Source organism: Chelonoidis abingdonii, chromosome 3 (assembly GCF_003597395.2).
Source record: "Chelonoidis abingdonii isolate Lonesome George chromosome 3, CheloAbing_2.0, whole genome shotgun sequence".
Taxonomy (NCBI): domain Eukaryota; kingdom Metazoa; phylum Chordata; order Testudines; family Testudinidae; genus Chelonoidis; species Chelonoidis abingdonii.
Genome location: NC_133771.1, coordinates 108,789,515 through 108,805,674, shown reverse-complemented (window position 1 = coordinate 108,805,674; position 16,160 = coordinate 108,789,515). Strand labels below are relative to the sequence as shown.

General features: G+C 39.9%; 1 protein-coding gene across 2 annotated transcripts in view; it reads right to left on the bottom strand.

Annotated features, from left to right (window-relative positions):
• Nucleotides 1-16,160, bottom strand: part of PEX7 (peroxisomal biogenesis factor 7) — a 79,386-nt gene that overhangs the window by 50,175 nt on the left and 13,051 nt on the right. The window contains exons 4-7 of one of the 2 annotated variants that reach the window (XM_032770059.2): nt 12,766-12,843; nt 11,949-12,057; nt 1,137-1,243; nt 613-726 (exon numbers count right to left, since the gene is read on the bottom strand). In XM_032770059.2, coding sequence (XP_032625950.1) covers nt 613-726; nt 1,137-1,243; nt 11,949-12,057; nt 12,766-12,843 — 408 coding nt within the window. The remainder of the gene's footprint in view (nt 1-612; nt 727-1,136; nt 1,244-11,948; nt 12,058-12,765; nt 12,844-16,160) is intronic. The other variant, XM_032770066.2, reaches the window with a different exon arrangement.

Below are 16,160 nucleotides of genomic sequence, written 5' to 3'. Positions count from 1 at the left end.
ATTTTGAGGCCAATGGCAAGAAAGGGAGGAAAAACTGGGCTTATAATGGAAACTCATTTGCAAGCTTAATTTTGTGATGGCTTTGTTGCTCCTTATTAGTGCCTTTCATCTCTAAGGCTCCTCAAGCCCTTCTATACACACACAAATGCACACTCAGCAAGCTCTAAGCCTTATTCTACACACATGCTGCTATCTCTAGAGTGGAAAGAAGCTGCTGTTAAACAGCACACAGCAATAAAACAACACAATTTAAGAAAGGAATGAGGGAATATAGTAGTTTCAGATGAAACTACATGGAGAATTTAAGTTGACCAGGCTTTAAGTTTTTCATTCTGTGGAGCCCTTTACAATGAAAAGATCATCTCTTGAAGCTACTCTCTCTCACAGCACCCCAAAAACTTATTTTGAATGTCAAAATGTTGTATGTGTGGACCATTAGGAAGGACTCTGAGAATAACTAGTCTGTGAACTATTAAACAAGCAAAAATCTTGGGTACCTGCTTACTTGCTTCTTTATTTCTAGTTCTTAGTTACATATACACTGTTTGCATCACTGACACTTTAATAGAAACTGGAGTCCGTTGACAGGGTAAGACAAAGAATTAAACTTACTTTTACTCTCCTTACAGCATAGGTATGGCCAACGAGGTTGAATACTGGCTGCCGGACATTCCTCAGATCCCAACCTTTCAAACTACAGTCAACTGCGCCAGTTACTAGCAAATTCTGATTATTAAAAAAAAAAACAAAAAAAAACCACACAGACACATTAGAACAGGATTACGACTAAACGGCAATGATTAAAATATAGCCTACAAGGTCTAAAAAGAAAATGGAAATGTACGTTACAAATATGTTTATACACAAGAAACAATTTTGTAAACTATGCAAGTGTTTGTCTAACAGTGTAACCAAAGACTGAGTCCTTCCTATGCCATTTATCCCTGGGAATGACTCTTCTGGGATGTGAGCCCTTGTCAGTGATTGAAAATAATCTAATCAGCCATTAGACATAATTGTTACTTGCACATCAGTAGAGCTGAAAAGACATTGATGTGGCAGTAAAAGACCTTTAATCTTTATGAAAAGTGGTTCATTTAGGAATGTTTACTGTAGTTTGGCACAACACATTATACCTCGTCATATTTGCACCAGTCACAGCTCAAGATCTCAGCCTGGTGGCCTGGAATCACTACTTTTACTCCTGGTGTCTTCACATCCCAAATTCTTAAAGTCTGATCACCTAAAACAAAGGAATCATTGGTGAGCCAAGGGTAATCACAGGGAGTTTTCCCATTATAACTCTGAAATAGTTCAAATCGACCAGTACAAAAAGTGACAATAATTTGCTTAGCCTTCTACAAAACAAAGGTCCTGGCATGAATTACTTACAGTCCAAACAAGAATGTCTAATTATACACAAGATTCATTGAGACACACACAAAAAATTATTAAGGTTTTATCATTTAATTAACAAGATAATCAAACCTAACACCTAGCTTTGTTTTATCACTAGCACCCTCTGTTGCTTTCTCAATTTGAGTAGGTTTTGTAAAAAGGATATGGGGTAAAATTTTCAAAAGGGCTTAAGAGTATGTCTACAGAGAACAAGTGACACACAGGGTTCTCACTAGATAAGGCAGGATTCACTGAAGATTATGTGATCAAATAGCTCCCGCCCTACTAATTTTACTTGCTGTAGTGGGATACATTTCATTTTGGGTTTTAAATTTCTCAGTGATATAACGGGATTTTTTTTAATAGGAAAAAGCTATTTTATCTTTGAAAGATGTATTCCATCAGATAATACAGATTTTAAGAGGTATCTTACATTTTGCAACCCACACTACTTGACAAGACACTTTACATTTTTGTAACAGAATCAATACACGAATACATGTGTTGTTTGGCCAATTATCTTTGTGGTTAATCAAAGAAGCATTTTTAGGGCCAAAGATATTTGGAAAACTAGCCCATTGAGCCAACAACAATTTTGACACAATATAAGCAATCTTCTTAATGGTAACAAAAAATTATACCTGACCATATGAAATAGCCATTATTTTTGACCTAGTAATCTGGAGGCAACACAGCGGAGCATACACAGATTTGGTGCCTGTCAGAAACAGTATTATCGTAAGAACATAAGAACGGCCGTACTGGGTCAGACCAAAGGTCCATCTAGCCCAGTATCTGTCTACCGACAGTGGCCAATGCCAGGTGCCCCAGAGGGAGTGAAGCTAACAAGGCAATGATCAAGTGATCTCTCTCCTGCCATCCATCTCCATCCTCTGATGAACAGAGGCTAGGGACACCATTCTTACCCTTCCTGGCTAATAGCCATTTATGGACTTAGCCACCATGAATTTATCCAGTTCCCTTTTAAACATTGTTATAGTCCCAGCTTCACAACCTCCTCAGGTAAGGAGTTCCACAAGTTGACTGTGCGCTGTGTGAAGAAGAACTTCCTTTTATTTGTTTTAAACCTGCTACCTATTAATTTCATTTGGTGACCCCTAGTTCTTGTATTATGGGAATAAGTAAATAACTTTTCCTTATCCACTTTCTCAACATCACTCATGATTTTATATACCTCTATCATATCCCCCTTAGTCTCCTCTTTTCCAAGCTGAAGAGGCCTAGCCTCTTTAATCTTCCTCATATGGACCCTCTCCAAACCCCTAATCATTTTAGTTGCCCTTTTCTGAACCTTTTCTAGTGCTAGAATATCTTTTTTGAGGTGAGGAGACCACAATCTGTACACAGTATTCGAGATGTGGGCATACCATGGATTTATATAAGGGCAATAATATATTCTCAGTCTTATTCTCTATCCCTTTTTAATGATTCCTAACATCCTGTTTGCTTTTTTGACCTGCCTCTGCACACTGCGTGGACATCTTCAGAGACTATCCACGATGACGCCAAGATCTTTTTCCTGACTTGTTGTAGCTAAATTAGCCCCATCATATTGTATGTATAGTTGGGGTTATTTTTTCCAATGTGCATTACTTTACATTTATCCACATTAAATTTCATTTGCCATTTTGTTGCCCAATCACTTAGTTTTGTGAGATCTTTTTGAAGTTCTTCACAATCTCTGCTTTGGTCTTAACTATCTGAGTAGTTTAGTATCATCTGCAAACTTTGCCACCTCACTGTTTACCCCTTTCTCCAGATCATTTATGAATAAATTGAATAGGATTGGTCCTAGGACTGACCCTGGGGAACACCACTAGTTACCCTCTCCATTCTGAGAATTACCATTATTCCTACCCTTTGTTCCCTGTCTTTTAACCAGTTCTCAGTCCATGAAAGGACCTTCCCTTTTATCCATGACAGCTTAATTTACGTAAGAGCCTTTGGTGAGGGACCTTGTCAAAGGCTTTCTGGAAATCTAAGTACACTATGTCCACTGGATCCCCTTGTCCACATGTTGTTGACCCCTTCAAAGAACTCTAATAGATTAGTAAGACACGATTTCCCTTTACAGAAACCATGTTGACTATTGCTCAACAGTTTTATGTTTTTCTATGTGTCTGACAATTTTATTCTTAACTATTGTTTTGACTAATTTGCCTGGTACTGATGTTAGACTTACCGGTCTGTAATTGCCAGGATCACCTCTAGAGCCCTTTTTAAATATTGGCGTTACATTAGCTAACTTCCAGTCATTGGGTACCAAAGCCGATTTAAAGACAGGTTACAAACCTTAGTTAATAGTTCCGCCAACTTCACATTTGAGTTCTTTCAGAACTCTTGGTGAATGCCATCTGGTCCGGTGACTTGTTAATGTTGAGTTTATCAATTAATTCCAAAACCTCCTCTAGTGACACTTCAATCTGTGACAGTTCCTCAGATTTGTCACCTACAAAAGCTGGCTCAGGTTTGGGAATCTCCCTAACATCCTCAGCCGTGAAGACTGAAGCAAAGAATCCATTTAGTTTCTCCGCAATGACTTTATCGTCTTTAAGTGCTCCTTTTGTATTCGATCATCAAGGGGCCCCACTGGTTGTTTAGCAGGCTTCCTGCTTCTGATGTACTTAAAAAACATTTTGTTATTACCTTTGGAGTTTTTGGCTAGCTGTTCTTCAAACTCCTCTTTGGCTTTTCTTATTACACTCTTGCACTTAATTTGGCAGTGTTTATGCTCCTTTCTATTTGCCTCACTAGGATTTGACTTCCACTTTTTAAAGGAAGTCTTTTTAATCTCTCACTGCTTCTTTTACATGGTTGTTAAGCCATGGTGGCTTTTTTTAGTTCTTTTTACTGTGTTCTTAATTTGGGGTATACATTGAAGTTGGGCCTCTATTATGGTGTCTTTAAAAAGCGCCCATGCAGCTTGCAGGGATTTCACAATTTAGTCACTGTAACCTTTTAACTTCTGTTTAACTAACCCCCTCATTTTTGTATATGTTCCTCCTTTTGAAATTAAATGCCACAGCGTGTTGGGCTGTTGAGGTGTTCTTCCCACCACAGGGATGTTGAATGCTATTGTATTATGGTCACTATTTCCAAGTGGTCCTGCTATATTACCTCTTTGGACTAGCTCCTGCGCTACTCAGGATTAAATCTAGAGTTGCCTCTCCCCTTGTGGGTTCCTGTACCAGCTGCTCCATGAAGCAGTCATTTAAAGTATCGAGAAATTTTATCTCTGCATTTTGTCCTGAAGTGAAATGTTCCCAGTCAATATTGGGATAATTGAAATCCCCCACTATTATTGGGTTCTTAATTTTGATAGCCTCTCTGATTTCCCTTAGTATTTCTCATCACTATTACTGTCCTGGTCAGGTGGTCGATAATAGATCCCTAATGTTGGGATGGATGACACTACTTCAGAGAGGAAAAAATAATACCATACATTATAAAGCGACCTTCCTACTGAGCCCTTTGCCCAATGGAAGAGTCAACACCAAAGCCAAAACTGGCTCCCCGCTTTCCCAGCTCAGTTGCAGGTAGACGGACTCACAAATAAAACGCTACCCTTTTAAAAACAAACAAACAAAAAAAAACCCTTGGGCTGATAAAAATTTGTAAGATGGACAAGACAGAACAAGGTTAAAGACCGTTTGAAGAATACCAAGTACAATCATATTCATTATGGATCATCACTAATCAGCATTCGATATTAAGCAAACACAAAGATTCCCAAAAGTTTCCAATAAAAATGCATTTATGTATTTATTTATTCATTCATTCTACTTCTAGTAATAAGTCACCGCTATTAGGCAACAGATTTTTGCTGGTCTGTTGGCTGGTTACTGAACACAGAGTTGTCTATGTATTCTACTTCATTCACCTTAAATTTTATAAACCTGATAAAATAAAAAATGAAGATAATTAAACATCCACACACTCACCCAAAGATTCCTAAAAAGAGATCACAAACAAAAGTGTAAATTTCACCCCTTGCATAGAGCTGGCCAATGCATATATATCACATAAGTCCCACTAAGGGACTACAGTTTACATTAGACTTAAAAGGTACACAGGCTTTATGCTGGATTTTTTTTATAAGGCTGTTTTTCACCCAAACCTATAAACCACAGTACATAAAGTCCAACAAGACAAGAACCAGTTAGCGCAATCAATGCCAGACTGTGCTGAGACAGAACAATCACAATTCAGCAAGGCTAGATACTTAAGAGACTAACAAAAAATTACTGTCCTGAAGGCAAAGATGGGTCCAGTTAATGCAGCTTCAAATTAGTTTTCATAGAACCATATACTTTTAGCTGAAAGGTTTTTACTTAAATAATGAAACTGGTTTGGTAAATACTACTGTCAGGAATCTGACCCTACTATAACTGGTCGCTACATAGGAACAAACTGGATAAAAGTGGTTTTAATCCACTGAAATAAGAAGTTACCAGTAAGAGGTAACTTAAACACAAATATCCATGTACAATATCTCAGCAAAACCCAAATAGAATTTAGCATTTACTATGGCGTTGTCCATCCAAAGATCACTACTTAACATTAATTTAGTCTCACAACACTGCTTAAGGGCAGTAAGTATTATTCTTGTTTTTACAAATGAGGAAACTGAGGCACAGAGCAGTTATGATACTTGCTCAAACTCAAACAAAAACCCTAAGGTAGAGCGAAGAGCAGAATTCCAAGTGTTCTGACTCTCAAAACAATCCTTCTAGGGACTTTTAAAATGATCATTCAATCGGTTTTATTCAGTCATAAAAAATAAATTTGAACAGATGATCCAGCAAAGTATTAATGAAAAATGTTAGGATTATAGAGCTTTCATTAAGGTCACTCAATAGGGCTATAATATATGCATGAGGCCCATTTTCATATAGCAAAGACTAGAAAGTAATTAAAGACAACTGACTGCAAGAAATCCTTAGTCTCCAATTTAAATTTTTCAGTCTGAGATAAAATGCTTTTCAGGTATGCCAAGAATCTAAATAAATCGAAGTAGTTTTAATCTCTCTCAAATATCTTACTGTACACTGTTCCTCTCTGAAAAAAGTTAATGTATTTTCCTGCTATACTTTTAAACACTCTTTTACCTGTTGACAATCTCTACCACAGAATACTTTACTTGAGAATACTTTATAGCCACTAAATGCTGTAGATAATTCTTTATCCTGGTTGGCACACACTGTAAATAAAGGGCCACGCATTTTTGGTATGGTATTTCCCTTCAGCTTGCAAAATTAGAAATTAATTTAATCAAGCGTACTTAGCACAAGACACATGAATTGACATGTAGTTAGATAATATTTCAGATGAATATGCCCACCTCACTTTAACATGCATTTGATTTGACACAAGGAAGCAAGCAAATTATGTATTTTTAATAGCTTGTAGTACAAGTGGCAATCAATATTGCACTTAGCATTTGCCAAATTACATATTTTGCTTTTTAAAAGCATACTATGTACAGAAAATACACATACTAATTAATGCATATTATTTCTCCCCCTCTTAAAAGTTTTCAATCTCCAAATACCATACAAATATTCAAGGTACTTTGTGGCAATATTTGTGTTTATATTTAGCACATTAAATGCCTATAAATGAGCACAAGGCACTTCTAGGAAGTAAAGAAAAAGAGCACTAATTTTATGAGCAGAAGGCCGCATTTTCAATATAATATAAGAGCATCAATATATATCTATTCAGGAACTTATGTCTGCCTCATTTCCCATTACCACAAGTATTTGAGTCACACTTTGGTTTTATTGGAAACTAGGTAAACTCAAATATATTTAAATGTGGTTGTCCGAGGCTTCTTTTGCCTTGGGGAGCCACTTCTGGGACAGAAATAAAGCAAAATCTGATTGTTATTACATCTCCTTTCTTGATAGAAACACCTGAAGACTGAAGAATGTGATGGCTTAGCAAGACAAAATTGGGTCCAGAAATACTCACAGTGTAAACCACATGTTAACAGAGAAATTATCTTGCAGACCACTCCCCTTTCATTCATGATCACTCAGAACTTTATCATCCACTTTTTGCAATCATAACACACTACAATTATTTGCATGGAAGTGTACTTACATATTTTAACTTTTATTGCTAGCTTAGAGTGGGGAGGACAAACTACGGCCCACAGGCCGCATCCAGCCCGCCAGCCATTTAAAATCCGGTCCTTGAGCTCTCACTAGGGAGCAAGGTCTGGGGTCGCTCCATGCAGCTCCCAGAGGCAACAGCATGTCCCCTTTCCGGGTCCTACGTGTAGGGCCAGCCAGGGGGCTCCACTCCACATGCTGCCCCCACTCCAAGCACCGTTCATGCAGCTCCCATTGGCTGGGAACCACAGCCAATGGGAGCTGCAGGGGCGGTGCCTGCGGATAGGGCAGAGCGCAGTGGAGCCGCCTGGCTGTGCCTCCGCGTAGGAGCCAGAGGGGGGACATGCCGCTGCTTCCGGAAGCCACTTGAGGTAAGCGTTGCCCCAAGCCTGCACCCCCTGAGCCCTCCACCCACGCTCCTGACCCATCGGTCCCAGCCCAGAGCACCATCCTACAACCCAAACCCCACATCCCCAGCCCCACCCTAGAGCCCTGATCCCTCACCCCGCACCCCACTCCATTGTCCCAACCCAGAGCCCCCTCACGCACCCTGAACTTCTCAATTCTAGTCCCACCCTCGAGCTGAATCCCCAGCCAGAGCCCTCACTCCCTGCTGCACCCCAACCCCAATTTCATGAACATTCATGGCCTGCCATACAATTTCTATATCCTGATGTGGCCCTCGGGCCAAAAAGTTTGCCCAGCCCTGGCTTAGATGCTGAAAAGAAGCAAAGCCAACACCATGTAACCAGTCTGCTCTTTGAAACCAGAGTTTGGGATCCTCTGGGTTACATACTCTGGTTAGTAAAAAATGTTTTCAAAGATTCTAGTAAGAGATGTTAACATTTTCAGAAAGGTAAATCTCAAACCCAGACACCCCATCCATACTCTTTGGTGACAAGAACAATGTAGTCACAGATGGCATACAAGGGTAATAATGGGGTAGCCGTGTTAGTCTGGATCTGTAAAAAGCGACAAAGAGTCCTGTGGCACCTTAGAGACTAACAGACGTATTGGAGCATAAGCTTTTGTGGGTGAATACCCACTTCGTCAGACGCAGGGTCACGAATACCCACTTCGTCACTCTCTCATACATAAAGTGTGCTGAACACAGGTGTTTACAAAGTATGCAGACTGAATTTGTTTGTTCACTCAAACCAGAAAAGCTGCAGTTCCAAACCTTCTCTCTCAGTGTATGCAAATTCCACAGTAAAGACCAAACCCTTCTCACAGCACTAGAGCACTTTCAATCCTGCATTTGCAAAATGACTCCTTGAGGAAAGACTACAATAAATGGAGCTAAACCCATGTTGAATGAGGGAGAATCTCGCAGAGCACATACTACTTGAGACAATCTTTTCTTTCCCTTGCACTCATGACCTGTTAAAACTGTAATAAAAACAGTCAGTGCTTACCCTACCCAATAAATGTAATGACAGCATTAAAACTGAAGTCATAGAAGATAAAGGTTAGCTATTATGCTAAGACTTGCTGAGCTCTGTCCAGTACAGAACAGACTCTTCACTTCCAAGTTACCAATGCTGTGCAGTACTGGACAGCATCACTCTTATGTAATTAGAAAAAAAGATACTTGTTAGTTCCTCTTGCTGGCAAATTTAAAGGATAATAAGAATTTGTTGACTCTATAAAGGATGATTCTACAGTGAACTAAACGAACCTGGCACAATCTATAGCGCTGCAGTGGTTGAGGGTCATTGCGCTGAACTGATTTACATTTGGCTACAAGCTAATGATTGTCTGCATTCGGCACCTTCTTTATATGCTAGTCATCACTTTGTTCTCCAGGTAGAAAGAGAGAGCTTCTGGACAAACGACACAATGAGTCATTAAACCCTTTTAGCCATCAGGCCGTTGTTATTTATGTCATGTCTTTAATCACATTTTCCACATGACTGGTCTTTCGATGTCAGCCAGACATTTATTGGGCCCCTGAGCTGATGCAGCATGTCCACCTGGTCTCCCAGCTTACTTTATCAGCTCAGAAACTGCTATTGACATCAGAATAGAATTTATTTACACACACTGAATTAACAGCTTCTGTTTGTTAATATTTTCAAACAACAACAGGTAAGAGACAATCAAATAACCAGCTTGAGTACAAACCATTGCACACAACAATAGCAACATTCTGAAGTGCCTAACATCTTTCAAAATGTGAAGTGCAAGTGTATTAGCTACTAAATAAAAGTTAATGTAACTGTAATACCAGCCAGACATATTCCATTTTCCTGTCCGCTCCACACCAGTTGACTCTTGCTGCACACTGATATGACTTACTTAATCTGAGGACTTTTAATCAAACTAAATATTTCTCAGTTAGCATTCATTCCTTTTTTCATTTGGCTTACATTTCAGCATGGCAAAGGATTCCCTTCTTTCCTTCTCCTCCCCCATTTTCTTAAAAGAAAAATAATACATTGAAAATGAATTCATCATCCCTAGAACCAAGGAACTCACAATATCAGCTTGAGCCAAATATAGAATAGTTCCAGCTTTCTCAGGCAGCTCATCTAGGACTCAGATAGTCTCAATATAGATCTGGAACAAACTCACCGGTCCAGCCCAGGGCCTTGTTTGAGTAGTGAATCTTCCTTCCCCTCCGCACCCCAGCATTCACAAAAGGAGATAAGATAGATAAGAACAAACTTATTTTCACTTTGCCCCCCAAGAGGACTGAAACACAGAGGAAAAGAAATGCACAATAGTTGTCCTCCATCTATTTCCATAGCAGTGCCAAATGCTTAACAAAACACTTCAAAGTTAATTAAGTTTGTATCAGGACTAAACTTGTTTAAATTGTGGAATAAGTAAATTGTTAATCATAGAGATCACCATTTTCCTAACAGGTAAAAAGCAACAGACACTGGGGAAATAAAACTAATTTCTGGCTTAAAATTCTGAAACTTCATGGTGTGTGTGAGTATGCATCACACGAATGAATCATCTAAAGCATTTCAGCACTCTCCTGGATGAAGCTGAAGAAGGGGTGGGAAGGGGAGAGAGAAGGGGTCAGAAAACAGGCAGAGGAGAAAGTTCAAATATTCTTTTCCATCCCTATTCTGGTCAAAATTTCTGTGGGACAAGTTTTCAGGCCAGCATTAGTTCCCAGTGAAACAAAGTTTATTGACCTTTTATTTCTGTTATTAAGTTTGAGGATCCTGAAAATCTAAAATGAGGATCCCCGTCTCCTAGTCTCCTTCACCACCACAACTGGAGAAGACCTAGTGCCACCGTAGACATCAGCTAGTTCCAACACCATCCTCTATCCTGAATGTAAGGGCAAAATACCTTTAACCACCCAAAGTGAAGTGATCACCTTGAAAATGCACTGTCTGAGATGCTTTAGGAAATGCCATTTGGACTTAAGAGCAAGAAACCATCAGAGTTGTTCATTTACTGGACAGAATAGCAATGGATGTGTTATTACTAACGGCATGAGAAGCTCCATTATGTCTACCATTGTAAAGCCATTTTGTAAAGATTTAAAATAATAAAAAAAAAAATGAAGGATACTTCTCTGTATAAAACCCTCTGCTTTTAATTCAAGTTCATTGATGGAGTTAATTTATTCAGTAGAACATCATATATTTTATTTGGATATAAAGAGGGAGATTTAACAGTATTCTGAGTGCATCAGTTTCTTTCATATGATGACTCTGGGTATGTCTACACTGCAACTAAAAACCCACAGTTGGCCTGTGCCAGCAGGCTCAGGCTAAGGGGCTATTTAATTGCACAGTAGATGTTCCAGCTTGGGCCCAAGCTCTGGGACCCTCCCACGGGCCTGGGCCAGCTGCAGGTTTTTAATTTTATCACTTTGAAGTCCTTCATTTGACCCCAAAAAGATTCAACGCATTTTTTTTGTATTAGTCAGCAGGATCTACAAAACTGGCAGGAGGCAGAAAAAGTAAAATTGCTGATTTTCTTCCCTGAGGACAGGGCACAACAATACATATTAGTATATTATACCGTGTATCTTAAATGGAGGTTTCATACTTTAGGGCGAAAGGTCTACTGCTACCATGGTTTTGGAGACTGTCTTTTAAAGATATGTCAGAATATACAAGAAAGCAAAAGCACATTTTAGCAGCCAAAACCAAAAAATTATGAGTGGGAAGGGGAGTTACATAAATGCAATAGTGTGAAAAGCTGCTTCAGGATCACTGAAGTGAAGCAAGTGCTAGATAACTGCTGATCCCAGTTGAGAAACCAAGAGAAATGATTTAAGAATCACAACAGAACCTACAAATCCGTTCCATGGCTATAAGTTTCTCTTTTCTTTCTCCATTTTTTAAAATATGATACACATCACCATCTGCTGGACAAAGTGAGAAATAATTCAATGCAATGCAGGCTCTTTTGATGTGAATGTTATTTTACTATAATATTTACCTGAGGCAGATGCAAAACAGCCTGGGATATGTGGAGACCATATAGTGCTGTAAATGATGCCTTCGTGGCCTTTAAAAGTGCATAATGACCGCCCCACAGTTGGGTCCCACTAAATAAAATGAAAAACAAAAGTCTGCAGATGGAGCATAGCAATATTTCAATCAATTATTTATTTTGGGCTAAACACAATTTTCCAAGAAGGCTATTAAAATGTATACTTTTATTCTACTGGGGTTTCTGTACAATAAAAAGAAGAGGTTTTTCACATATGCATTCACAGAGAAACTAAAAAAATTATGCAAAGAGACCAGAATCTCTCAATATTTTTATATTATAGATAGATATAAATATAATATTTTACTGTGTCCATCAAACAGTATCTGGGCACCCAACAAAACTGAAAATATTTAAATTATCCTTTGAAATGCGTCTAGTCTTTCCGCTATTTAGATATTTTGGGGCTAACGGGCATGCATGCTTCTATATCAATTAGAAACGAAAGTTAAAAACGTATATGTCTAAAGGCCCCATCTTACAATTAGTTTAGCCCAAAATCTCCCAGGGATTTCTTTGGGAATTCTATGTCATGGTGGACTGCAGGATCTTCCCTTTAACACACATTGAAAGAATCCAACAGATAGGAAGGGCAATGCAGCAAGTCAAATTAAAAAAAAAAAGACAGCATCAGTTTAAGTAAAGAGGAAAGCAGAAGGGGCAGAAAACTGCATAAGAGAGGACACCGTTTCTCAACACAAATTAAGAACTGCAAGTTCCAAAACAAACAACAGTGCTGACCTTCTGTCAAAAACAGACATACCAGTTTGGCAGTTTGATCCCATGAACCAGACACCACTACCTGTTCTCCTCTAGTTTGGCTCCAGTCAACACTGTAAACCTATAAATATTACAACAGCTTAGTTTAGAACGGCATAAACATCCAATTTTGATACTCTGCCTAGCCAGAGTTTCATAAAGCATACTGGATTTTTAGTTTGTATCACAATCAGCTGGAAATGTGCACATCTGGCACTAAAGAGCAGTCATGAAGCCACTTAACTGTGCAGAAAATTAAATGTAACATTTCAAACAGTTTTTCTTTATGAGTTCTGCTTTTTGTCACATATAGATACCCAGCAACAACTCCTCTTAAAACTAGGACTAATGAGGAAACAAGTTTGAGTTGCGTTATTTGTTGTGAAAAGATTCATTAGTCACTTCTTAGCGTATCTCTATACTGCAATTAAAAATCCACACCTGGCCCAGGCCAGCTGACTCAGGCTTATGGGGCTCGGGCTAAGGGGCTTTTTAATTGTGGGAGAGACGTTCCAACCTGGACTCCAGTCTGGTCTCTGGGACCCTCCAACCTCACAGGGTCCCAGTGCCCAAGCTGGAGCCCAAAGAAGAACATGTACCCCACAATTAAAAGCCCTTTAGCCACAAGCCCCAGTCAATTGGCACAGGCCAGCAATACATTTTTAATTGCAGTGTAGACGTGTCCTTCAAGAAATCAAAAATCTCTCATTTTTTATATACACAAAGTGAAACAGAACCTTATAGTTGGCCTGTTTGGAAACTTACTGGTATGTTTAACAGAGAAATTTAAAAGCTGAACTCATTACGTAGAATTTGATACCTCTGAAACTCTTCTCTCTCATGTTATATATAAAAAACTACATTAGAAGAAAGTTCAAGTTGCAAAGCCAAGCACCCAAAAAATTAGGAAATGCTGCAATTAAGGTTGAACACACAATCTTAATTTGCCTGCCTTGTGCACATGCCTTATAACAGTTTCCTTGCCCAGGCAGTCCCAGTCTTTCCCGTCCCTCTGTTCAAGAAAATCCTGCTCAGCCCCTTGTTCCTGTGCTAAGCCTGACTCTTGCTCACAGCGGTGACTGTTTGCACTGAAATCCCCTTTAAATCTCTCTCAGTTCTTGCTCTACTTCCACACAGACAAGCCCTAAGCCTCTGCAAAAGGGAGATGTGCTACTTCCAGCCATGGCAGCTGCCTATCTGTCTGCCTGCCTCCTGGTAGTTGTGACTTTGCACTGGATAGATTGGGGAGCTCCTGTTCTATGTGGTGCCCCCAGGGCCGGCTCCAGCTTTTCTGCCGCCCCAAGCGGGGGGAGGGGGGTGACGAGCGGCAGCACTTCAGCAACAGCTAAATCGCGCCGCTTCTTCAGCGGCAGCTCCTCCCTCTCTTCCTCTTCGGCGGCAGCTCAAACAGGAAGAGAAGGAATGAGGCACCCACCGCCGAATTGCCACTGAAGACCTGGACGCGCCTCCCAGAAACCAGATGGAATGCCGCCTCTTTGAATTGGCCGCCCCAAGTACTTGCTTCCTACGCTGGTGCCTGGAGCTGGCTCTGGGTACCCTCCAAGAGGCCATTGTGGCCATGTGGGGCATCTAAGTAGTGGATAAAGCAGAGATGGGGGAAGCGACCACCAAGCCTGGATCAGTTCTATATCCAAACTCCCCACTCTCCCCCTGCACACATACAGTTACTGCTGCCTCAGCAGTTACTGGATAGAGCAATGGAGGCAGGACTAAGAATGCAGCAGAAACCCTAACTTTCAGAATTTCCAGATAACAGTTTTCAGTCTTAATGCTCATTTGTGTATGTCCATTAATAGATGATACATATCAGCTAAGGAGAAGAGGAGAGTAAAACCTTAACCAAATAGGCATTCCAATGAGATTTCAACCCCATTGGAGTAAATCAGTGAATTAATTTAGTTCTGGTCATTTATGAGGTGCAGTAGTTGGCTGAAAGGGCAACAACACTGATAATAAAGATCTGAATTTACATTAAAATTGTTTACACTTCTTGAAGTGGGAAGACAATCTTATTTGGAAGATGAAGTTGATCCCTGCCAATCTTACCATTAAGACATTATAAAACTCAATGGCAGCATTTATTAAAAGTATCAGAAATGGTTTAAGAAGGCAATCAGTCATATTTAAAAGCATTGTCTATCCGTGTTTACCAGAAAATATTAATTATACTCCTAATAAGATCTGGTCTCTCTTAGTGCACCACTTATAAGAACTGATCCAATTTTTCCGTATCTCAGAGTCAGACACAGCCCATGTGTCCTGCACTGTCTTTCTAACCCATGGTTGACTGCCTCTGACTCCCAGCCAATAGGAGTGCAGAAACACTGCTCAGGGCAGGGGCAGAGCCCCCCACAAACCTAGGAGCCAGACCTGTTGCTGGCCGCTTCCGGGACACAGAGGGTGTCAGAACAGGTAGGGACTAGTCTGCCTTAGCCGGGAAGCACTGCCGGTGGGACTTTTAAACGGCCTAGTTGGCAGTGCTGACCAGAGCCGCCATGACCAGTGCCTTACATTCCGCGACCCAGTACTGGGTTGTGACCCGCAGTTTGAAAACCACTGCTCTATGCCAGTGCTTCTCAAAGTGGTGGTCCACAGACTGGTGCTGATCCGCGAGCCATTGGCTGCCAGTCCGCCGTGAGTTTCCTCATAAGAGCGTCAAATAGGATAATATGCCACCAGTCTCTGGCACACTGGAAAAAAAAATTGCCAGTCCCCCACATCAGATAGCTTGAGAAGCACTGCTGTAAGCCACAATATCTGTTCAACTGAACTGATGTAATAAATTCTGGCTCTATCTGCTAAGCAAATGGACACAATCAGAGAGCCCACATTTTTGTCTTAATTTTGATTCTATGTATGATTGCTTAGATTTTGAAAAGTGAGAACATACACAATACTATGCTATAGAGAGGTATTTTTTCCCAAAAATTAAATCATCCTTTTAATATTAAACACACATCACAAACAAGAACTTGTAGGATAGGTTACATGCAATATTCACTCAAAAACACTAAAAAGCAGGAAAATCCCAAATTATAACCCACTTCTCAACTGTACTCTAATGCCCCCACAGCATGTTTCCACTGACAATTGACTCCTCATCGCAAGGAATTTCTTTCTGCCTCCAACAGATATAGGAATACAGTACACACAACACATCCACTCCCCTCACATTACTACACAAAACCTTAGTTAAGAACTCACAAACACTTAAATGTTCTCACCAACCAGGAGCACTTACTAATGTTGCTGAGGCTGTTAAGGTTATAGACTGTGATTATACTACAGATCCCTATGTGCTTCAACCACAACTCACCCCCATTTGTCAGCTTTCAAAAAATTAAAACAAAACCCAAGAAGGATGTTATAAGAATACTG